This window comes from Siphateles boraxobius, unplaced genomic scaffold (genome assembly GCF_051911475.1).
Source record: "Siphateles boraxobius isolate OS27281-9 unplaced genomic scaffold, OSU_SipBor_1 223, whole genome shotgun sequence".
In the NCBI taxonomy this organism is placed as follows: domain Eukaryota; kingdom Metazoa; phylum Chordata; class Actinopteri; order Cypriniformes; family Leuciscidae; genus Siphateles; species Siphateles boraxobius.
This window is the reverse complement of record NW_027508837.1, coordinates 260,001-285,000: the sequence shown is the minus strand read 5'-3', so window position 1 is coordinate 285,000 and position 25,000 is coordinate 260,001. Positions and strand designations below refer to the sequence as shown.

The following is a 25,000-nucleotide window of genomic DNA, read 5'->3' as shown; positions in this document are numbered from 1 at the left end:
AGACTATTTATCGTGCATATATCGGCAGTTTGGGACGTGTCTAAAGACTTATATCTAGATCTTGTTAGTATTGTTTCTTTAAAAATATTTAGGGTACTTAATCTTTTATCTTCTTCTTATCCTTTGTATTTTATTTGTCCTCTTCATTTGTATGTCTTATTACTTCCTTTAGATAGCCTATATGACTTTTTTTCTACTCTTATGTTCTCCTGAATGTGTGTAGGCTATTATATCTGTTTCTTGAATAAAAAATGAAGATAATGATAAAAATAATTAAAAAAATCTCAAAAGTAGTTGCTCACCCGGGAACTATTTGCCTTCTTTTCTTTATGAATGCGGACATACTTATTTCAGCTACTATATAATAAACATGCAACCGCGGTCGCGTCTTTTATGCTTGCAGTTAATTAGGCTAATTAATTATTGACGTCATCAGAATAAAAAGACATTTCGAACTAGACAGTCATAAATGAATGCACTAAACAAAAAGCACAGCCAAAGCCCTCTTTAGATTCAGCAGAACACGGGCATTGATATTGTAATTAGATATTTGGAGCCAGTCGTGATTTATACTGTTGTTTTTGGCTCTTCATTACATTAAACTGTGAATGAGCTTTCTTTCAGCCGCTGTGACTCAGTGATTTCATTCTTTCAGAAACACGAGGAATATTTCACCTCATAATGACGTTTCGCGCCTTTAATGGAAACACCTTGAAAAAAAGATTCATGAGTTGATTTTTGTTCTTGCATTTCTTTCATTCGCTTTTCAGTTGCACGTGAGATTATAGTTGTTCATATCAAACATTAAAAAAATTATGGAAACCGTGATACATCACTTATTTTCCAGGATTCTCTGATGAATAGTAAGATCAGAAGAACATCATTTAATTTAAATAGAATCTTTTGTAACATTATTAATATCTTTACACTTTTGATAATTTTAATGCGTCTCCAATTAACAATTGTATTAATTTCTTTCAAAAGACTATGACTATAAAAAAATATTCTGAATTTCAATTTACTGTAAGAATAATCCCGCAGCGCCCTCTGGTGGCGCAGTGACATCACCTGTGACACGTGACCTTCACATGTGGCTGAACGTTCCTGATTTTTCAATTCTTCATGAAATAATTCTATTTTTGAGCATAAGGGAAAAAAGTGTATCCACCATTTAAATTTCCAAGATTTTCCAGGTTTTCCATGAGCGCAGGAACCCAGTAGGTGAATGGAAAGTCACTGCATATGAATCACAAAATAAAAAAACAAAACACACTTGAAATACAACATATTCTTTTATTATTGTATTATATTGATAAATGTCCATCTGAGGGAAAAAAAAGAATACAACAAGAAATCAAGAATAAACTGTAATATCAATAATAAAATATGTACAAGAGGAGTATAGCATTTATTAACAATCTTTCCACTCTCTCTCTCTATACAACCAAAAGGATAAAAGTTCAGTGACAGCTCTATACAAGCGGAACCGGAACACGTCTCACTTATGACATCACAGTCCGATCGTCCAATCAAACTCCCTTCAAATTCTCCACCTCAACTCTAATGTTTCCGATACTCATTGAAGCTCGTCGATCGATCAGTAACCGGTTATTAAATCTCCGTTTAGCACTTTAGTTTGTTCAGTAGCCGAGTCAGCTGTACAGTTCCCATCTCTGACCAGCAGGTGGCGCGAACTACTCTCTCTAGCACATATGTCGATTAGTCTTCAGTTAGCTTCGCGGGTTAATATACACTGTATTCTGGTTCATAAATAGATTGTTGATCAATACTTTAAAACTATACATATTGAGATTCTTTATTATATATCTAAAATTAATACGCACCGAAAATGAACGAAATCAGAAAATATATTTACTATTACGAAAACACGCACGCGGTTCCCTTTCAACGTCCCAAACCAGCGCGCGCTCTGTGCACGCGCTTAGCGTCAAACGTGCCGCAGATTTAAAGGAGAAGAATCCAAAAATGAAAAATATAACTATTTAGTCACCCTCGTGTTCCGATCATGTCGGAGATTCGGTTTTCAACACCGTAAAATGAGCAGCTCATTTTGACAATTTTGACACTATGAGACATTTTGACACTATGAGACAATAATGTCACAATTACCATTTTTAATGGCAAGAATAGCCAATATCTCACAATTCAGACTTTATAAACCTATAATCTTTTATCCTAGTTCAATCGCAATTGTTTTTTTTCCTCAGAATTGGGAGATAAACCCAAAATTAAGAAAAAAATGTCAGAACTGTGGCAAAAAGTTGCAATTACTTAAAATATTGCGAGTATTTCACAAGTCTATCATTTGTCTCACAATTCGGAGAATATACACTCAAAGTTGCGAGAGTCAAAACTGTGATATTAAAAGTCCTAATTACCATTTGTAATAGCGAGTTTATATCTCACAATTTTGACATTTTTCTCCTCAGAATTTCACGTTTATATATCGCAATTCAGACATTAAAACCCTGTCGGATTTTGTTCGTGATTCCTAGTTCGTTTGTTCAATTCTGAGGAAAAAAGTCAATTGCGAGTTTTAAATTTGGAATTGCGAGAAATTATTCGCATGAACAATTCAGAATTGTGATCTAAAAAGTGACAGTAAACTTGGGTTTGAGGGCGAGTAAACGCTGACAGATTTCATGTTTGGCTGATCTAGTCCTTTAACAACATTTGGTCGAGTAGCAAACGTCCGCCTGACGGAAACACAAACACTCAGTTCTCTTGTAGTGCTCATGTCATCATTTACAGGCAAACGATCCCCATAAAAGCAGAAAATCTCTATCCTAGCAGTTAAAAACACGCAGGCCTGCACACGCACGTCTAGAGAGTTCAAGTAATCACAGACCAATTCAAATAAAGCAGAAGAGTTTCAAATAAAAACCTCAACCTGCAAAACGTGTGTTACGATCTATTAGCAACCGATCACCAGTCATACAATGATAAAAAACACTAGTATCTGTTCCAAACTATGACATATCAAATACATAAACCTCCACCTGTGCGGCGAGAGACGCGAGTCGCCGTTACGAGGCCAGATCACTAGTTATTCATTTGGCATTACAGGCAAAAAAAAAAAAAATAAATAAACATCACAGATTTCAGACAAATATAGACTTCCGCATCGTTGTACTTTGAGTACAGCTGGTCAAAAACTGCAACACATTCAAACTATTATAAGACTTTTTCCGCATAATCACAAATATTCATAAACTCTAATCAAACGATCTGACCAGAGGATTTCACAGACGGGCCGTTTTTAAAAATAAAAACATCCATAAACAGGCAAACGGAGTTTGATCAGATCGAGGAGAAACTGCAGGTTTACGCGTAAAAATATTAATATTATTAATTCAACGTAGCGCTTATGATGGTTGAATCTCAAGAAGCCCGTCAGAGACGGATTCACCACAGAATCAAGACTAGAAGAATATTTAACACAGAAAACGAGCACAGATCCAATATTTCGTTTAACATTATGAAAGATCTCAATGCACCGTTTCTCATGTGATTTTGGGGTGAACGAGCGTCTCGACCGGTTTATATTCCGACAAACATTTAGAAACGTAGTCATTTTCTGAGCCGCTTAAACATTGAGTTATATTATGTACAAATTGTATTGAATAAATTAACAACGTCGGTCAGACGAGAGGATCATATTCTATGCGTTTCAGAGATTTTACGGCTCGATTTGAAGCTCGTTTCAGTGTTCAGACATCGGCCTCAAGAGTTCACAATAATTTGGTGAGTTTAAAAGTTGATGTCCACTCGCCGGAGAGGAACGGAGAGAGCCGGCTTCCTCGAGACTGTTTGAAGCAAAAGGCACGTCGTTTAAAAGGAGAGAAATCAGAAAGAGTGACACGCTCACGCTCACGTCAGGAGAGAAATAATCAAAGGAAAATAAAAAAACTGAATCTAGGAAGCGTGTAACTTCCTGTGAGGCTGAACGGAGGAGGAACCGAGACGCTCCTCGAGTGTGTGTGTGTGTGTGTGTGTGTGCTTCCCCTCGAGCACCAGGCCCGCCCGGATCATCAGCTTCGAGTTCGTGGAAGCGGTTTGGGTCGGAGGTCAGAGGTCAGAGGTCATACAAAGACTTTAGCGAGCGCGTCGGCTCCCGCGCTGCCGATGTAGCATTTGGTGGGATGAAACGCCACGTCGTGGATCGACTCGTCGAACTTCTTCCGGTGAGCCGTGAACTCCTGGATGCACGTCTTGCTCTCCATGTTCCACAGACGCACGGAGCAGTCATGACCTGACACACACACACACACACACACACACACACACACACACACATCAACAACTTCCTCTGACTGATCCACACACACGCTTAATAAAAAGAATGATAACGGTGCTCATAAGCAGAGATTGACTGATGTTGATTTTTTTTGATGTCCGTTACTGATTTATGTGCATGTTTCTGTGCCCGATAACTGATATACAGAACCGATATTTATTGGTTTATTTGTTTTTGACAATCATAAAAACAGCACTAATCTGAACAAACTGTTTAAAGTCCCCCTGTAGTCAATAAACACGTGATATACACTAATAACTTCAACGCAGAACTGAAGAAACAATCAGAGAAACAGCGAACAGGTGAGAACTAATGAGAAACCATGGCAACAAACCACTGGTTGACGATCACATGATGATCTGATTGGTTACAAGGTAGTTTGTGACGTCAGAAACACCAGCGATTTCAAAGCGTGTTTTTGAGACTGTCTTTGGTTCACTGCAGTTTTAAGGAGAAAATACTCAGCAATGCTGTCGACTTATGAATTTACACATGGATTGTCTTAAAGCATATTAAACACACAACATAGACACATAAACAACATTAAAAGCAGGATTTTCACCACAGGGGGACTTTAAATATCAGCAAAATCGGCCAATCTCTCCTTTTAAGCAAAGCAAAATCGAGTGAAATTGATGTTTTTAGGGTTCTTTTGACTCGTTTATGATATTTCCCTAATAAAGAACATCATTAAAGCGTTTAGATGATTATGATCCCTATGCAAGCGTGAACTTACTGCCGGACATCAGATAGAGTCCGTTGGGATCCACCGCGAGACTGGTTACAGCATCAAGATGAGCCACCATCGAGTGGATACACTTGCCTGAGAAGAAACATCAACATAAGCATATACATCATCATCATCATAATAATAATAATAATACTGTCCCTCCGTTACCGGTGTTATTGTCGAAGAAGCGTATGTGCCGATCCTCCTGTGCCGTTACGGTGATGGGAAGCGTCGGGTGGCTCAGGACTTTATTGATCTGACACGGCGCATCTGAAGATCAAACAGGTCAGAGGTCAGAGAGGATCATGGGACGTTACCAGTCGCTCATCTTATATTTATAGGGAAGTATTTTATATATATATATATATATAGGGCAGTCTTAGTTAAAAAGCAAAAATATTATGGGGCAGTTTTAGTTTTTAAAAATTATTTATAGTGCAGTTTTAGTTTTTTTTTTTTAGTTTTAATTTTATTTATAGTGCAGTTTTAGTTAAAAAAATAAATAATTTACGGGGCAGTTTTAATTTTTTAATTTACGGGGCAGTTCTATTTTTTTATGGGGCTGTTTTCTTTTTCTTTTATTTATTTATGGAGCAGTTTTATTTAATATTTTTATGGGTCAGTTTTAGGGTTATTTTTATTTTTGGGGCATATTTATTTTTAATTTATAGGGTGGTTTTAGGTTGTTGTTTTTTATTTATGGAGCAGTTTTATTTATTTATTTTTTAATTTATGGGGCAGATTTATTTTCTTTATTGATTTTTATTTATGGGGAAGTTTTGTTTAATTTTTTTATTTATGGGTTAGGTTTAGGGTAGTGTAGTAGAGCTCTAAACAGTGCTGATCATGTGATGTGGGAATATTACCGGGTTTCCCGGCGGTCTGCGACTCGAGCTCCAGGATCATCTGTCGGGTCTCCATGTTGAAGATGCCGGTCCTGCCGTTACTGAAGGCCGTGACCATGTGAGCCGGGTCACAGCACACCAGATCCACTGACGACGGGACGCCCAGTTCTGAAGCACAGGGAAACACACTCTCATGTGCTTGTGCTTTCACACGTTCACATGACAAAACAGCATTCATAAAATAAACATTTATATTTTTGTAAACTGAAGTGCGCTAAATCATTCTTTAAGACTATTATTTTGGGGCGTGTTTCTATCCCAATATGAGCTAATCATAATCATAATCATGAATGACAGCAAAAAAATAAAATAATAAAACATAATAAAAGTCTTAAAGAATTAAAGAATGACTTCATATTTAATTTTATGTTATTTTGGGGTGTATTTCAATCCTGATATTATCTAACCGTCATCATTAATGGCAGTGATAAAACAAAGAAAAAAAGATTATTCATTTTTCATAAAAATAATAATAATGTATATGTATATATATATATTATTTTTTTGTAAACTGTAGTGTGCTAAATCTTTCTTTAAAGGTGCAGTGTGTAATATTTAGGAGGATCTGTTGACAGGAATGCAATATCATATGCATAACTATGTTTTCAGTTGTGTATAAAGACTTTACATAATGACCCGTTATGTTTGTATTATCTCAGAATGAGGCATTTCTCTCTACACACACCGCGGGTCTCCTTACATCCACATGTTTCTACGGTGGCCCTGAACGGACAAACGCGTTTCGTCACTATGTTGTTCTTCGTGTAAAGAAGCTGCTAAAGTCAGCGAATAAAACACTGACACAATGATGAACAAGTAACAATAATATTCGCAATAACATCGTTTTACTGAATAATCAAGTAAACCTAATTTCTTAATTTATCTTTGTGAAGAAACCTCATTGTTTAACTGGCTAATCTCTGCGGTCTCAGACGACGACATCACTTCCTGTCGGCCACCGTAACTTCTGTTGGGTGCAATTCACAACCTCACCACTAGATGCCTCTAAAACTTACACACTGCACTTTTAAGACTTTTATTATGTTATTTTATGTTATTTTGGGGTCAGTTTCAATGCTGATATCATCTAAGCATCAGAATCATTAAAAAAAGAGAAAACAGATCCTTCATAAACTAATATGTTTCAAAAAAATGATAAATATAACAAAAGACAAAAATAAAATTAAAACAATATTTTTTGCAAACGGAAGTGTTAAAACCAAGAGACCTTGGTTCTGGTTGAAGAGGGCGATGGCGGGAGCCGTGTCTGCAGCGTTCCAGAGCCTCACGGTCCCGTCAGCGGAGCAGGACAGCAGTGTGTGATGAGCCGAGCTGTACACCAAACCCCACACTGCATCTGTGTGTCCACACAATGACCCGCGCAGCACTGACGGCTCTATCAGAGAGAGAGAGAGAGTGAGTCAGTCATCAAAGTGCATCTATCCATCATAAAAGTGCATATATCTGGGGTGCCCCCCCCCACACACACACACACACACACACACTGGAGCGTACCGTAGGAGTCGTAGGGGTCGATGTTGGGGTTAGGAGTGTTCCAGCTCTGAATGGATCCGTCTAAACCCCCGCTGAAACACTGGTCTCCAGTCGAGCTCATCACCACACACAGAACCGGACCCCTGCGGACCAGAACATGTTCAGATGATCCATTAAAGAGAGTGTACATCTGTGTGTAGTGTCCATCTGTGTGTAGTGTTCATCTGTGTGTAGTATATAGTGTTCATCGTTGTGTAGTGTTCATCTGTGTGTAGTGTGTAGTGTTCATCAGTGTGTAGTGTTCATCTGTGTGTAGTGTTCATCTGTGTGTAGTGTTCATCTGTGTGTAGTATATAGTGTTCATCTGTGTGTAGTGTTCATCTGTGTGTAGTGTTCATCTGTGTGTAGTGTTCATTTGTGTGTAGTGTTCATCAGTGTGTAGTGTGCAGTGTTCATCTGTGTGTAGTGTGTAGTGTTCATCTGTGTGTAGTGTTCATCTGTGTGTAGTGTGTACTGTTCATCTGTGTGTAGTGTGTACTGTTCATCTGTGTGTAGTGTTCATCTGTGTGTAGTGTTCATCTGTGTGTAGTGTTCATCAGTGTTTAGTGTGTAGTGTTCATCTGTGTGTAGTGTGTAGTGTTCATCTGTGTTTAGTGTGTAGTGTTCATCTGTGTGTAGTGTCCATCTGTGTGTAGTGTTCATCTGTGTGTAGTGTTCATCAGTGTGTAGTGTTCATCTGTGTTTAGTGTCCATCTGTGTGTAGTGTCCATCTGTGTGTAGTGTTCATCTGTGTGTAGTGTTCATCAGTGTGTAGTGTTCATCAGTGTGTAGTGTTCATGCGTGTTTAGTGTGTAGTGTTCATCAGTGTTTAGTGTGTAGTGTTCATCTGTGTGTAGTGTTCATCAGTGTGTAGTGTTCATCTGTGTGTAGTGTGTAGTGTTCATCTGTGTGTAGTGTGTAGTGTTCATCTGTGTGTAGTGTTCATCTGTGTGTAGTGTTCATTTGTGTGTAGTGTTCATCAGTGTGTAGTGTTCATCAGTGTGTAGTGTTCATGCGTGTTTAGTGTGTAGTGTTCATCAGTGTTTAGTGTGTAGTGTTCATCAGTGTTTAGTGTGTAGTGTTCATCTGTGTTTAGTGTGTAGTGTTCATCAGTATGTAGTGTGCAGTGTTCATCTGTGTGTAGTGTGTAGTGTTCATCTGTGTGTAGTGTGTAGTGTTCATCTGTGTGTAGTGTGTAGTGTTCATCTGTGTGTAGTGTTCATCTGTGTGCAGTGTGTAGTGTTCATCTGTGTTTAGTGTGTAGTGTTCATCAGTGTTTAGTGTGTAGTGTTCATCTGTGTGTAGTGTGTAGTGTTCATCTGTGTTTAGTGTGTAGTGTTCATGTGTGTTTAGTGTGTAGTGTTCATCTGTGTGTAGTGTGTAATGTTCATGTGTGTTTAGTGTGTAGTGTTCATGTGTGTTTAGTGTGTAGTGTTCATCTGTGTCTTTAGTGTGTAGTGTTCATCTGTGTGTTTAGTGTGTAGTGTTCATGTGTGTTTAGTGTGTAGTGTTCATCTGTGTTAAGTGTGTAGTGTTCATCTGTGTGTTTAGTGTGTAGTGTTCATCTGTGTGTTTAGTGTGTAGTGTTCATCTGTGTTTAGTGTGTAGTGTTCATCAGTGTGTAGTGTGTAGTGTTCATCTATGTGTAGTGTGTAGTGTTCATCTGTGTGTAGTCTGTAGTGTTCATCTGTGTGTAGTGTGTAGTGTTCATCTGTGTGTTTAGTGTGTAGTGTTCATCTGTGTGTTTAGTGTGTGGTGTTCATCTGTGTGTAGTGTGTAGTGTTCATCTGTGTGTAGTGTGTAGTGTTCATCTGTGTGTTTAGTGTGTAGTGTTCATCTGTGTGTTTAGTGTGTAGTGTTCATCTGTGTGTAGTGTGTAGTGTTAATAATAATAATAATAATAATACATTTTATTTGTAATGCACTTTTCATTTGCGAACAAATCTCAAAGTGCTACAGCAAACCTATTTCAAAAGTAAAAACAGGGGCAAGAAAAGGAAAACGTAAAAACAGTTAAGTTCAGCATTAGTTGTAGCTATTTTTAAATAGAAAAGTCTTTAAGCCTTTTTTAAAATGGTCAACTGACTGTGGAACCCTCAGGTGGTCTGGCAATGAGTTCCACAGTTGTGGGGCAACAGAGGAGAAAGCACGGTCTCCCATGGTCCGGAGCTTGGTTCTGGGTGGACAGAGAAAATTACCATTTTGTGAGCGGAGGTTTCTGGTTGATGTTTGCTGGGTGAGAAGTTCCTTGAGGTATAGTGGTGCATTGCCATAGATGCATTGGTGGGTGAGGAGAGTGATTTTGTAGTGAATCCTGGCGGAGATGGGAAGCCAGTGAAGTGCTTGAAGGATGGGTGTTATGTGTTCATATTTACGCACTCTCATCAGGATCCTAGCAGCACTGTTCTGTATGTGTTGGAGTTTCTGCAGACTCTTGCTAGAGATCCCATAGAGAAGTGCGTTGCAGTAGTCCAGCCTGGAGGAGACAAAGGCATGGACAAGTTTTGTGGCGTCGGAAAGGGTGAGTGTGGGACGGAGTTTGGCAATATTCCTGAGGTGGAAAAAGGATGATTTGCACAGATGTTTGATATGGTTGTCGAATGTAAGGTGAGGGTCAAGTCTTACACCGAGGTTGGTTACTGTTGATGAGAGGGGGATGTCTTTTCCGGAAAAGGTGATAGAGGTAATCAGGGACGACTGGACCTGATGAGGAGTGCCGACAAGGATTGCCTCAGTTTTGGAACAGTTCAACTGAAGGAAGTTCTGACTCATCCAGGCCTTAATCTCCTCCAGGCAAGAGGTCAGTAGGAGTGGTGTGGATGAGGATGAAGGCAGAGAAGTGAGGGGGTGGGGGGTTGAGTTTGTTTTGAGGTAAAGTTGTGTGTCATCAGCGTAGCAATGGAAGGAGATACCATGTTGGCTTATGATGCGGCCAAGGGGGAGCATGTAAAGAATGAAAAGGGTTGGACCAAGTACCGACCCTTGAGGGACACCACATGTGACAGCATGTGGGTGAGATTTAGCTCCACCCAAACTGACATACTCGGTCCTTCCAGAAAGGTAGGATGTGAACCAGTCCAAGGCAGAATATGATAATCCTATATCACTGTGGAGGCGGTTGAGAAGGATGTTGTGGTCGACAGTGTCAAAAGCTGCGGTGAGGTCAAGAAGGATGAGAAGTGAAGGAGAGCCAGCATCGGCTGCCATCAGAAGGTCATTTGTGACTCTGACCAGAGCTGTTTCTGTGCTGTGGGCGGACCGGAAGCCTGACTGAAACTTATCGTATAGGTTATGATGTTGAAGATGGTCCTGGAGCTGAGCAGCAACTGCTTTTTCCAATACCTTGGAAAGGAATGGAAGGTTGGATATGGGCCTGAAATTGGCAAGGTTTTCCGGATCCAAAGTGGTTTTTTTAAGAAGTGGTGTGATAGCCGCAATTTTGAGGGGTGAAGGAACATGGCCAGACCGGAGGGAGTGGTTTACTGTTTTTGTGATAAGGGGACTTATGGCAGAGAGATTTGATTTTATGAGGGTAGTAGGGAAGGGGTCCAGGGCACAGGAAGATGATTTCATTTTTTTGATGATTCCCTCGATTTCAAGTTGTGAAACCTCGGAGAAACAGTGGAGAGAGTGGGAGAATCCAGTCTGTGAACTGACAGAAAGGGCAGGTAGTGCAGAGGGACCAGTGAGATGCGATCGGATGGAGTCTATTTTTGTTCTAAAGAAAGTGATAAAGTTGTTGCAGTGTTCCTCTGTGTTTTCTGTGTGAATTTTAATCTGAGGTTTAAGAAGATGGTTTATTGTAGAGAACAGCTGCTTGGAGTTTCCAGGATTGTTGTTGATGATGTCCGAAAAGAACTGTGACCGTGCATCTTTAAGTGACTTGGAGTAGGCTTGTTGGTGTTCTCTATAGGCTAGTCTGTGTACGGTTAGTGCAGATGTTTTAAAACGACGCTCAAGGGCACGGCCAAGTGTCTTCATTCTCCGCAGCTCCGAGGTGTACCATGGGGATGAGCGAGCGAAAGACACTGTTTTGGTCTTGATGGGGGCGTGAAGATCCAAAAGTCTGCACAGTGAATTGTTGTAAAATGTGACTGATTCGCTGGCTGATGAGAGATTGGCAGAGGAGAGATGCAGGAGATCCAAGGTCAAGGTGTCTGGGTCAATGTTTTTTATGTTACGAAAGCAGATTTGGCGTTTAGGCTTGGAGTGAGGGGGCAGGAATGGCAATTCCATAGAAATTAACTTATGATCAGATAAGCCAAGATCATACACTTGCAGGTTGTTGATGGAAACAGAATCAGTGATGACCAGATCAAGAGTATGCCCTCTGGTGTGTGTTGGGACGTCAACATGCTGTATAAGATTCTGACAGTCTAGTAATTGTAAAAATTTTGCAGCTGAGTGACAAGCAGGGGTGTCAACGTGAATATTCATGTCTCCAAGTATTAAAAGATTGGCAGAGGTAGGACCAAGTGTTGTGAGTAGATCGTGCATCTCATCAATAAAGGCTGAGTTTGGTTTGGGTGGGCGGTAGATAAGTAATATTGTCATCGGAAAAGGGGGTTTGCATTTGAAAGCTAAGCATTCAAATGAGGAAAACTCAGGTAGTGACAAAGCGGACAGTTTGAATTTAGTTTGGTGTATTATCACAAGACCACCACCCCGCCCAGTGCTGCGAGCTTTCTGAAGGTAGGTGTAAGCAGAGGGACAGGCTTCATTTATGGCAGAATACACCTCTGGCTGATGCCAAGTTTCAGTGAGGCACATGAAGTCAGTCCGATTTTCCAAGATGTGATCATGTATGAAGCTTGCTTTTCCATTCAATGATTGTGTGTTTAAAAGTTCTATTTTAATGTGTGAAGAATTTGTGATTTTCTGCACGGGTCTGAGCAGGCTATGGTCCACTCCTGGTTTTCTGTCCCACTCAGTGTGCCTCACAGCGTTTCCAAGGACACTAGACCAAGCAGTAACAGCGCTCTGATGACGTAGCAATGGTGCGACGTTGCGCTCAGCTGACCAGATAGATGTAATAGAAGACCGGGTGTAAACAAACTTTCTGCGGGAACTTCTGTGGATGTAACGTGGTCTGCGTAGGAGTCCAGACTGTTTGATGGCTGAGATGCATACTGGAGCGGAGTAGTTGTTATATTTGAGCAGTTGCAGATTGGAGTATATCAACATCGTGCGTACCAATCGCGTTGAATGTTCGCCTGATGATTGCCGTTTGCCACAAGCTGGCGACACAGAGATAGAAGCTGGACAGGTGATCGGAGGCAAAACAATGCCAAACCTCACCGAAACAGCTGAAGGACTGTCCGGGACAATACCACTAACAGTGGGAGCTAGAAAGCGTCGGGATTGTCCAGGTCGGTGCCTCTATTTGCGAGAGGACGATTTGCTGTAAGCCAGTGTGAGCGAGGAAAGTAGCAGGTAAGCTACACAGTCATACAAATCCAGTGGAAAACCGTGCAGGGAGGTCCAAAAAAAAAAAAAAAACGAGTAGATGCTTCACCCAGTGATAGCTACAAAGACATATAAGACAGAAATAAAAAATAAAAAATAAAATCTAGAGTTTAAAAATCTAAAGATCTAATATCTAAAATCAGCCAGGAGTCAGAAGCAGAAGCGGCGAACAGTCAGCGCCAGCGTCCTCTGTCCTCTGACTATCCCATAGTGTTCATCTGTGAGGTCATGAACACACCATAGTGTTCATCTGTGTGTAGTGTGTAGTGTTCATCTGTGTGTAGTGTTTAGTGTTCTGTGTTCATCTGTGTGTTTAGTGTGTAGTGTTCATCTGTGTGTAGTGTGTAGTGTTCATCTGTGTGTAGTGTGTAGTGTTCATCTGTGTTTAGTGTGTAGTGTTCATCAGTGTGTAGTGTGTAGTGTTCATCTATGTGTAGTGTGTAGTGTTCATCAGTATGTAGTGTGTAGTGTTCATCTGTGTGTAGTGTGTAGTGTTCATCTATGTGTAGTGTGTAGTGTTCATCAGTGTGTAGTGTTCATCTGTGTTTAGTGTGTAGTGTTCATCAGTGTGTAGTGTTCATCTGTGTTTAGTGTGTAGTGTTCATCAGTATGTAGTGTTCATCTGTGTGTAGTGTGTAGTGTTCATCTATGTGTAGTGTGTAGTGTTCATCAGTGTGTAGTGTTCATCTGTGTGTAGTGTGTAGTGTTCATCTATGTGTAGTGTGTAGTGTTCATCAGTGTGTAGTGTGTAGTGTTCATCTGTGTGTAGTGTGTAGTGTTCATCTATGTGTAGTGTTCATCAGTGTGTAGTGTGTAGTGTTCATCAGTGTGTAGTGTTCATCTGTGTGTAGTGTGTAGTGTTCATCTGTGTGTAGTGTGTAGTGTTCATCTGTGTGTAGTGTGTAGTGTTCATCTGTGTGTAGTGTGTAGTGTTCATCTGTGTGTAGTGTGTAGTGTTCATCTGTGTGTAGTGTGTAGTGTTCATCAGTGTTTAGTGTGTAGTGTTCATCTGTGTTTAGTGTGTAGTGTTGTTGTTTGATCATGAGAAAGCTCCAGTTCTTCTCTATATCAGTGTCAGTGTTTCTGAACTCCTGAAACGCCTCCATTGTATCTTGAGTTTCTTCCGGGAACGAACACGTCACAATATTCCTCATTATAATAATTCATACGCAGAATAAAGGGGCGGGGCCTGGTTGAGTTAGTTAGTAGTGTGTTAAACTGGCGGTTATGGAAAGGGGCGGGGCATTTCTCAAACACACTCGAACCGCTCGACCAATCATAACACACTGCTCCAGCCGACCAATCAGAGCACAGTGTGCTTTTCAGAAGGAGGGGCTTCATAGAGACAGGAAGTGAACAGAGCGTTACTGACAGACTGGGAAGAGAGGAGCCGCAACAATGGAGAATATGAGGAAAATAATCAACATTCAAGTTCTAGTAGAGACTAAAAACAACAATGAAATATTTGCTCAACATACAGTTTAGCAGATTGTGTTTATATTCTGTACCTGTGAGCCCTGAACGTGTAGATGGGCTCGACATCAAGAGCTGTACACCTGAAAGCACAAACACAAGCGTGTCAGACTCGAGCCGAGAGCAGAGGACGAGCGCTGCCGGCCCGCAGGAGCGTTGGGTACCGCTCAGTTTAACCGCGACACAACGGTACCTTTCTGCGCTAATTCGTGGAGGTGTTATTGACATTACGCCAGAGCTGCATTGCCCAATTTAGTAATAAAAAATAAAATAAAAATGCTATGAATGATAGTGTTGTGAATTTTCTAGTAATCAAACGAGGACATAAAACATTAATTTAATTGATCTTTTATATGAAATTTTACTTTTTTGTCAAACGTCATGCGGCACAACTGAGCTTTATACTGTTAAAATTACAACATAGAAGAAAAAGATAATTTATTATTATTAAATTGAGATATCTAAACTCTACTGTACAACAGTAATATATTATCGAGCTGAACCGAACTTTTATTTTAACGGGTTGTGAAGACCTTTGAGTTTCCGTGTGTTTATGATATAACGGTAGTTTTTCTTAAATGAAACTGTAAAACGCTGATGAACTTCAGCGAGTCTCAGAGCGGCTCTGGAAATGCATTATGTTCTCATACAGTGAGACTGAAAAACACCGCGAGCGTCAGTGTGTGTGTGTGTGTGTGTGTGTGTGTGTGAGGTAAATAAAACACAGAGACACGCAGAACATGCAGGATTCGTATTTAAAGGTCCCATACTGTAAAAACTGAAATCTCCTGGCTGTGTTCATGATAACAGAGGTCTAGGGATTATGAAACTACCATATAAGTTTCAAAACCGTCGATCATTAAACAAATGCACACAGCCTGGATAAAGTAGCTGTGCCTTTCCACGAGCTGTTGTGACTTCCGTATATTTGTGATGTCAGAACTACTCAGTCACCAATGGTGGGTCACTCAAAAAACAACAGACCAATCAGAAGAGAGGCTCATGAATATTAAGTAGACAGGCCAAAATCGAGCTGTTCTCGGCAGAGCTCCTGAGAAAGGAGCTGTAAACATATTTTTGACATGGTTTTATGTACTTATACCGCAAATATATATTCTTAAGGACATCAAAACCTAAAATAAAACTTCAGAAAGTTGTACAATATGGGACCTTTAAATAGTCTCACGCCTAGATGTGTTCTCAGGAACCGAAATTTAGCACCGACTGATTTAATGTGACGTAATTCTGTTAAAAGTGTGAGTCGGGTCCCCAACGCTCCTCACAGAACCGTGTGAGAGAAGACTGGACTCTGACTTCTTGGCGGGCGCTGTTTTCTGCAGGTTCCACATCTTCAGCGTGTGGTCTTCAGACGCGGTGACCAGGACCGGCTCCACCGGGTGGAACGCCAGGCCACGGATCGAGTCGAAGTGGTTCCGGAGGGTGAACTTCGGGTTCCACGTCTTACGCAGGGCGTCTTTGTTGTTAGTGATCTGAGGACAGTAGCAAACACACCGAGTGACATTAACATTCGTCAGGATTTTAATATATACAGACAAACACACATTTATTCAGACTCTTCAACATTTCTCACAGTTTATTCACTATAGTTTAGAAAATGCAAATAAAATATGAGAAGAACTTAGTTGATATTTCACTGGTTTTGTCCGTCCTTCTGTTAGACTCACACATGAATTATTGAATAGGTTTCTCTTTATTTTTATTCAAAAGAAAAATGGTATTGTTAGTACAGAGGTTTGCATTTTTTTGCGACTAACCGACTAATAAAGTCTTAGTGGACCAAACCTGTTCTAGTGGACTAACGGTGGACTATCAGCCCTACTCAGTGCTTGAAGTGGAGAAAAAAAAGGTACCTAACAATAACACACACACATTTATGCCAAAATGTCCGTTTTGTCGAGTATCCCACAAGAACAGTCTTAAAATATAGCTGCGAGCAGCGATTGCGGGCCCAAGCCAGTGGCACCGCAACCCCGGTTCCTTTAGTTACCTATGGATTTAACGGACACATGAAATAAGTACACAAGACCGAGTATTCATATGAAGTGTGCCATTTGGGACAGGGCCTATGATCTTGAACCACAATAGCCACATATATGAGGTAATTTAAATATAGAATAATTTTTAATGTCATAGGATGTCATAGCTCAATATGTTTTTCAGCACTTAAATGTGTAAATATAGAAGTCCAGTATTTATCTGGAGGTCTTTGTACAGGTTTATTAATGTAATTATATTAATTATATAATGTTATGTGTCCTATGATATGCACTGGAAGTAAATTTTAATGTTTAACATGGGTGTATTCACAACACATAGCATACGATATAATATCTTAAGATTCATCATTATGTTGTCTCTGCCTTTTCTGTTTTAATGATATTCAGAACAGAAAAACTAAATGTTCCTTAATTTTAATTAACACTAACTTTATTCTCATCTGAATTATAAATAATTGATTTCCGTATAAAATGATTTCCGCGCCTCTCTTTCTCTCTCTCTCACACACAGTTCGATCGCGCCCACGCCCCCCCCCCTCTCTCACACACACACAGTTCGATCGCGCCCACGCCCCCCCCCTCTCTCACACACACACAGTTCGATCGCGCCCACGCCCCCCCCCTCTCTCACACACACACAGTTTGATCGCGCCAACGTGCCTCTCTCACACGCACACACACACTCCACCTTGTGAGAGAGGCGCGCGCGATCGAACTGTGTGTGTGTGTGCGTGTGTGAGATAGAGAGGCGCGGGCGCGATCGAACTGTGTGTGTGTGTGTGTGTCAGAGAGAGAGGCGCGGGCGTGATCGAACTGTGTGTGTGTGTGCGTGTGTGTGTGTGTGAACAGTGGAAACATACTCCGTCATTTTTTTTCATACAGGACATCATTCAGACTGCAAACTGTTTACTTATATATGTGTACACTCCCAATAAAACACAACATCCTCAGTCACATATGCAATATATTTATATATAAATATAATTTTGGACACAAGAGGGCAGTATATCCCTATTTATGATTTTGTGTTTAAACTATCACCCGGAGCCCCCCCCCCCCTCCCGCTGTCTAGCCCCCCTGCCAAGCCCGGGTACCATCTTCAGCCCGACCCTGATGGCTGCGGGTTCTGACCCGCGTGCAAAGTTTCAAGAGTTTTCGGGCACGTTAAGGGCCCCAAAAGTGCCCGAATAGTCGTAAGAAAAATAAAAGAGAAAAAAATAATAAAATAATAATAATCCTAAGGAAAACAATAGGGCTCTGCGCCTTTTCAAGGCTTGGGCCCTAATTAGTTAAATAGAATCTTAAATGGAAGTAAAGAGTAGTGAGAGAATGAGACGCGTGAGATCCTGTCAGCAGCGGCTGCTCTTAAAGTGACAGCGCACTCATTCTCTCTGTCAGTAAAGTTAACCAAAGAACAAAGGGAACAGAGGAAATCACTCACTGCTCTTGACTAAAGAACGGATTAATCAAATAAAATATTTTAAATTCATTTATTTAAATTAATATTTAATTTATAATTCATGCAGTTTTATAAACTTTCTGAAATGTCTGTATATTTCATACATGTAAGACAGGAAACTGGCACAGCAGTTAGATCTATTATGGGTTTATGTGAGGTTTGTTCTAAGTTCACTTTTTTTCACTATTTTTTGAAGCCTAATAAATGTTTAAAAAAAATTTTTTTGGGGGGGGGTATTATTTTCATCGAGACATCAGTAGCTATATTAATATCATTGATACTGGCCTTCATTCATAAAAATATGCCATTAAACAATTATTTTAAATATTCTGTCTTTATGTTGTTTCTACATTACAGTGGAAATTGAGTCTCACATTATTTAAATTTTATTTACACACAAAACATAAATAGCTAACATTTTTTACTTTATAAAATTATTCTCTGAAGTCTTGTCGATCGGCCCCTATTAAACAATAAAGAAAGTAAGACATCTTTTTCTTATATATAGCCTACTATTATTTTTGGCAGAATTTATTGTAATCAAATGATTTCCTGGATTTTATATCACCATTGTCCCTAAATGTATGTAAATGCAGGAAATGGGATTCAAATCGAAAATATTTCCCCCCACTTTGTGTCCCCCCCACTTCTCAAACCAAAGTTACACCCTTGCGTGCGTGTGTGTGAAAACCTCTGTTGACGTGTCTGGCTCTGGCACACGCGTTCTTTTAGTTCCTTTCTGAAGCCAGGCTAAGATAACGACTTACAAACTCGACACATTTCTTTTTAGTTTCTAGGTTTTCAATTTCAGCAGTGAAAAATCTGTTACGGTCAGGCGGACAGCTTTTGATAGAAGCGAGCTTCTGATAGGGTGGGCCGACTGCTTGCCTTTACGTGATTCGTCAAGATCTGAAGTAAGTCACGCAGTGCCCTCTGAGTAGTGCAGTTTATGAGACGTTAGGTCATTACCGCTGACAGAAAAAGCGTCAGTGTCAGAGAGATCGGTTGAGTACCGGCTACATGCGAGAAGTAGCGGTGCGCAAGAAAAAGTGCAGGTACGCTTAAGAGTAAAATGTAGAAGTGCCGGCACTGTGTACTGGTGAGCACTGGCCCTACTGAATTTGAGTAAAAATTGTATCGTCGGAATTGAAGTTTTAGTTCTGGATAATAACCCAGTACTCACGTCGTAGGACAGAATCTCGGCCTCGTTGGCCACGGTGAGCCCGGCGAGTTCTCCGAGACCCAGCTCACTCTCCAGCGCCTCGTCAGAACCCATGATGAACGACTTTCCGGAGGACGGAGGAAACGTCAGGGCTTCCACTGCAACACAACCACACACACATGAGCCGTGCAGAGATCATTCCACTCAATTCACATGCATTCGTACAGCGCTTTTCACAATACACATCATTTTAAAGTTCATATTGTAATTTACAGTGATCTGTTATCAGAGGACACTGTCTGAGTTATGCATACAAAAACACAGTTAGATAAAATCTTATTTATTCAAACAATCTAATAATTTAATACAGAAACAATGAGCTCATTGAAGTAATGAATACTTGTTTGTTAAAGGGGTCATCCGATGCAAAATTCACTTTTATATGTTGCTTTTATATAAATGTGTGTTTGCAGTGTGAGGACACAAACACCATACAATGAAGAAAATACATTCACTCCTTTATTTTAATCCTCAAAAAGCCTAAACACTCTCAATAATCAAGCGTTTGGATTTTCTGTGCAATATGATGTCATAATGCTCATGCTCCGCCCACGACTGCCCCATATTAGCATATTTCCCGTATTAGCATATTTCCTGTCAACACCCCATACGCCCCACCTCATTATCATTTAAAGAGACATGCACCTCATTATCATTTAAAGAGACATGCACCTCATTATCATTTAAAGAGACATGCACCTCATTATCATTTAAAGAGACATGCACTGAAACGGGTCGCTGTGAACAGAGCTGTTTTTGAGGAGGTAAAAGTGTGTTGTTTTACACAACAATTGATTGAGTCTTAACCAAAATGTGTTACCAACTTTACATGAAGACCCTAAAGAATCACACAACTTGTGGAAAATGGGCATCCGACGACCCCTTTAACGAATGATCATAAACTGATGGTGTGTGTGCTTAGGAAGGAATACCCTCATCGGTGCGGCCCAGCTGGTTCTCGTTGAGTCGGGGTAAGTTGGGACGCACCGGCGGCGCCACCGGAGGCTGAATAGACGACAAATCCTCCGCGTCTCGCAGATTAGCCAACATGTCCTGTAGTTTACACCGGTTCGGCCCTGCAAACACAAAACAACACTATTCATCTACTTCTGTGTATGTCAGAGTTCAGCCCACCTTTGAGCATTTCTACACTATAACCAGAAGCATTTCTCTGTCTATGCTTCATCGAAGGCTTAGCTCAGCCATTAGCTTTCAAGGTGGACCGTGTTCTGATGAGACATGAAGCAGTGGAAAGAAATCAGAGCCAAAAAATCAGTGAAAGAAAAGTGATAATTGAGGAGGTAAGCGAGCGACTCTGTACTTTCTTACAATAGAAGCAGGAGAAGGGGGTGGAGCCTGGTTCATAAACACGCCCATATGGGTGCGGAGTCAGCAAGCCACACCCCCTTTCAAAGCACCAGCATGAAATGCAACAGAAGTGAGCAGTCTCAGAAACAATAAACAGAAATAGAAAATAAACAGTAGTTGTGTTTGAGATGCAGCTGGATCCTAAAAGAACAGATGATGGAGAACAGAAACAGAGAGCAGGGGTTGCACTCGTTTATTCAGAGCAACGGATGAAAAGAGGAAAAGGAAGAGGGGATGACAGGATAAACACATGAACACGTGACCGGAAGAACTGAAGAGAGCTGCTGGTTTTTGTCAAACTAATGATTTTTGAGAAAAAGAAATTAAATCTGTACATTAGAATAAGTTTGTGATAAACCGATATTTCAGGCCAATTAAACGGCCAATAACTGGGATTGTGACATCAGTGTGATGTCACTGGTTGGCCCATGACCAGAAATGGAGGTTGGTTTCCATTTTTAAAATTTTTTGAATGAATATATAAATATACTGAATCTCATAAAACCTGCACAGACATGTTCGCTCAGATTTCCTCAAAATAAAACTGCAAAATATAATTTCAATTTTTTTTCCAAAGAAAATGAATCCTATTTTGAGTACCATCCATCCATCTATCATCCATTTACCAACCATCCATCCATCATCCATCCATCCTTCCAAACATCCATCATCCATCCACCCATCTATCATCTATCCTTCCTTCCATCCATTTGTCCATCATCAATCCATCCATCAACCCATCTGTCCATCATCCATCAATCAGTCCATCATTCATCCATCCATCAACCAATCCATCTATCATCCACCCATCCATCTATCATCCAACCATCTGTCCATCATTCATCTCTCCATCATCCATTTATCATCCATCCATCCATGAATCCCTCATCCAGCTGTCCATCTATCATCCATCCATCATCCATCCAACCATCTATCATCCATCCATCCATCAATCCATCTATCATTCATCTGTCCATCCATCATCCATCAATCAATCTGTCCATCCATCATCCATCAATCAATCTATCATTTATTCATCCATCCGTCCATCACCCATCTGTTCATCTATCATTTATTTTCATCCATCCGTCCATCATACACCAATCCATCCATCATTTATCCATCCATCAATCATTTATCCATCCATCAATCCATCATCCACCCATCCATCTATCAACCAACCATCTGTCCATCATGCATCAATCCATCCATCTGTCCATCATTCATCCATCTATCATCTATCTGTCCATCTATCATTTATTCATCCATCCATCCATCATACATCAATCCATCCATCCATCATCCATCCATCTATCATCCATCAATCCATCATCCATTCATCTATCATCCATCCATCATTCATCTGTCCATCATCCATCCATCCATCAATCATCCATCATTCATCTGTCCATCAACCATCCATCCATCAATCATCCATCTGTCCATCATCCATCTGTCCATCTATCATTTATTCATCCATCTGTCCATCCATCTATCATCCATCAATCCATCATCCATTCATCTATCATCCATCCATCTATCATCCATCATTCATCTGTCCATCATCCATCCATCATCCATCAATCCATCTATCATCCATCATTCATCTGTCCATCAACCATCCATCAATCCATCTATCATCCATCCGTCCATCATCCATCTGTCCATCTATCATTTATTCATCCATCTGTCCATCCATCTATCATCCATCAATCCATCATCCATTCATCTATCATCCATCCATCTATCATCCATCATTCATCTGTCCATCATCCATCCATCATCCATCAATCCATCTATCATCCATCATTCATCTGTCCATCATCCATCCATCCATCAATCCATCTATCATCCATCCATCCATCATCCATCATTCCATCTATCATCCATCATTCATCTGTCCATCATCCATCCATCCATCATCCATCCATCATCCATCTATCATCCATCATTCATCTGTCCATCATCCATCCATCCATCAATCCATCCATCCATCATCCATCTGTCCATCATCCATCCATCATTCCATCTATCATCCATCATTCATCTGTCCATCATCCATCCATCCATCAATCCATCCATCCATCATCCATCCATCATTCCATCCATCCATCATTCCATCTATCATCCATCATTCATCTGTCCATCATCCATCCATCCATCAATCCATCCATCCATCATCCATCCATCCATCATCCATCCATCAATCCATCCATCCATCATCCATCCATCATTCCATCTATCATCCATCATTCATCTGTCCATCATCCATCCATCCATCAATCCATCCATCCATCATCCATCCATCCATCATCCATCCATCATTCCATCTATCATCCATCATTCATCTGTCCATCATCCATCCATCCATCATCCATCTGTCCATCATCCATCCATCAATCCATCCATCCATCATCCATCCATCCATCATCCATCCATCCATCATCCATCCATCATTCCATCTATCATCCATCATTCATCTGTCCATCATCCATCCATCCATCAATCCATCCATCCATCATCCATCTGTCCATCATCCATCCATCAATCTTTGCACGTTGCATGTATGTTTCTAGTATGATTTAGCACGTTGCTAGCATGTATATATTTACTTATATTCCCTGATATACATGAGCTGTGCAGGTGTTTGTGAGGTTCATTGATACTAGCGTTCTCTCGGCCACTGGCCGTCCTGTGCTCCAGATACCACTCGCTGAAGAGCCGACATCGGTCGACCACTAGAAGAAGAAACACAGGAATGAGAGAGAGAGAGACGGCGAGCGAAGGTCCGGTCCGACTTACTCTTCACCCCCTTCTTGCCCTTGCGCTCCTTCTTGTACTGTTCCTTGAGTTTAGAGATCAGGCCCTCATCCACGTCCCAGGACTCAGACGAGGGGCTCTGCTCTTCCTTCTCTACACGGGGGAGGAGGGAGGAACACACGTTAAACGCTACGACGAACCATTCCTGCGCTTCACTTACAGACGATAAAAAACGATTTAAAGGTGCAGTGTGTAAGTTTTAGAGGCATCTAGTGGTGAGGTTGTGAATTGCACCCAACAGAAGTTACGGTGGCCGACAGGAAGTGATGTCGTCGTCTGAGACCGTAGAGATTAGCCAGTTAAACAATGAGGTTTCTTCACAAAGATAAATTAAGAAATTAGGTTTACTTGATTATTCAGTAAAACGATGTTATTGCGAATATTATTGTTACTTGTTCATCATTGTGTCAGTGTTTTATTCGCTGACTTTAGCAGCTTCTTTACACGAAGAACAACATAGTGACGAAACGCGTTTGTCCGTTCAGGGCCACCGTAGAAACATGTCGACGTAAGGAGACCCGCGGTGTGTGTAGAGAGAAATGCCTCATTCTGAGATAATACAAACATAACGGGTCATTATGTAAAGTCTTTATACACAACTGAAAACATAGTTATGCATATGATATTGCATTCCTGTCAACAGATCCTCCTAAATATTACACACTGTACCTTTAAAGAAGAAGCAATCAGATCCAAATCTACACCCTCATTGAACACGAAAGTCTAGCTAAGACCTTATTTTCGTTACAAACCAGTGTGTTTGATTATAATAAATAAAAATAATATGATAAATAATTCACAGTATAAAGTAACGTTTAGAGCATATGTAGCGCCGCCCCTTTTCAGCGCTGCGCTCGTTGTGTTCCGTCTTCCGGTTTGTAATTTCACACCATGGAAAATCCTACAGAAAATCAAGTCTAATTGGGAAAAACAGTTAAAGGGCCATTATATTGTCAGAAATATGTATTTAAGTGTTTGTAATCATCACGCCATCATGTGACTGACGTCCCTCTTACAGAATAGTGCTGAAGTCATGAACTACTCTGAAACTTTTAAGCTGCAGTTTTCAATCTAATCCTGCGAGGCTCTAAAAGCCGATTGATCCAATGGGAAGATGGGCGCGTGATCGGGAGAAAAATCAGCCCAATTCTCTTCAGAGACTGAACAGATGGGATCAGGAGGGCAGGGAGTGTGTGTGAGTAAGAGTGTGTGTGTGTGTGTGAGAGGACCAAATATTCCCACAAGGATAGTAAAACTTCCCTACTTTGTGAGACTTTTTGCTAGTCCTCACAAGGAAAATTGATTAATAAACGTAATAAATGCTTTTTGAAAATGTAAAAAAGCATAAAGTTTTGTGTGATGGGTAGGTTTAGGGGTCGGGTTAGTGTGTGTGTGTGTGTGATGGGTAGGTTTAGGGGTCGGGTTAGTGTGTGTGTGTGTGTGTGTGTGTGTGTGTGTGTGTGTGTGTGTGTGTGTGTGTGTGTGTGTGTGTGTGTGTGTGTGTGTGTGTGTGTGTGTGTGTGTGTGTGTGTGTGAGTGAGTGAGTGAGTGAGTGAAGGAACACAGAAGGACAGTGAATCAAACACAATCTACAGGAACATCCAGTGCATTCAGTGCTGTGCAGCCGCTCTTACAATTTCAGGAAAGACTTTATCTCACAATTGTAACTTTTTTCTTAGAATTGTGAG

General features: G+C 40.6%; 1 protein-coding gene across 1 annotated transcript in view; it reads right to left on the bottom strand.

The window, feature by feature from the left end:
- Positions 1-1,273: 1,273 nt before the first annotated feature.
- Positions 1,274-25,000, bottom strand: part of strn (striatin, calmodulin binding protein) — a 67,876-nt gene continuing 44,149 nt past the window's right edge. Inside the window, 11 exon segments of the mRNA XM_077240283.1 lie at positions 1,274-4,273; positions 5,055-5,141; positions 5,217-5,318; positions 5,915-6,061; positions 7,182-7,349; positions 7,469-7,590; positions 14,461-14,508; positions 15,740-15,915; positions 19,086-19,222; positions 20,057-20,200; positions 23,295-23,405. Coding sequence (XP_077096398.1) covers positions 4,104-4,273; positions 5,055-5,141; positions 5,217-5,318; positions 5,915-6,061; positions 7,182-7,349; positions 7,469-7,590; positions 14,461-14,508; positions 15,740-15,915; positions 19,086-19,222; positions 20,057-20,200; positions 23,295-23,405 — 1,412 coding nt within the window. The 3' untranslated portion in view covers positions 1,274-4,103.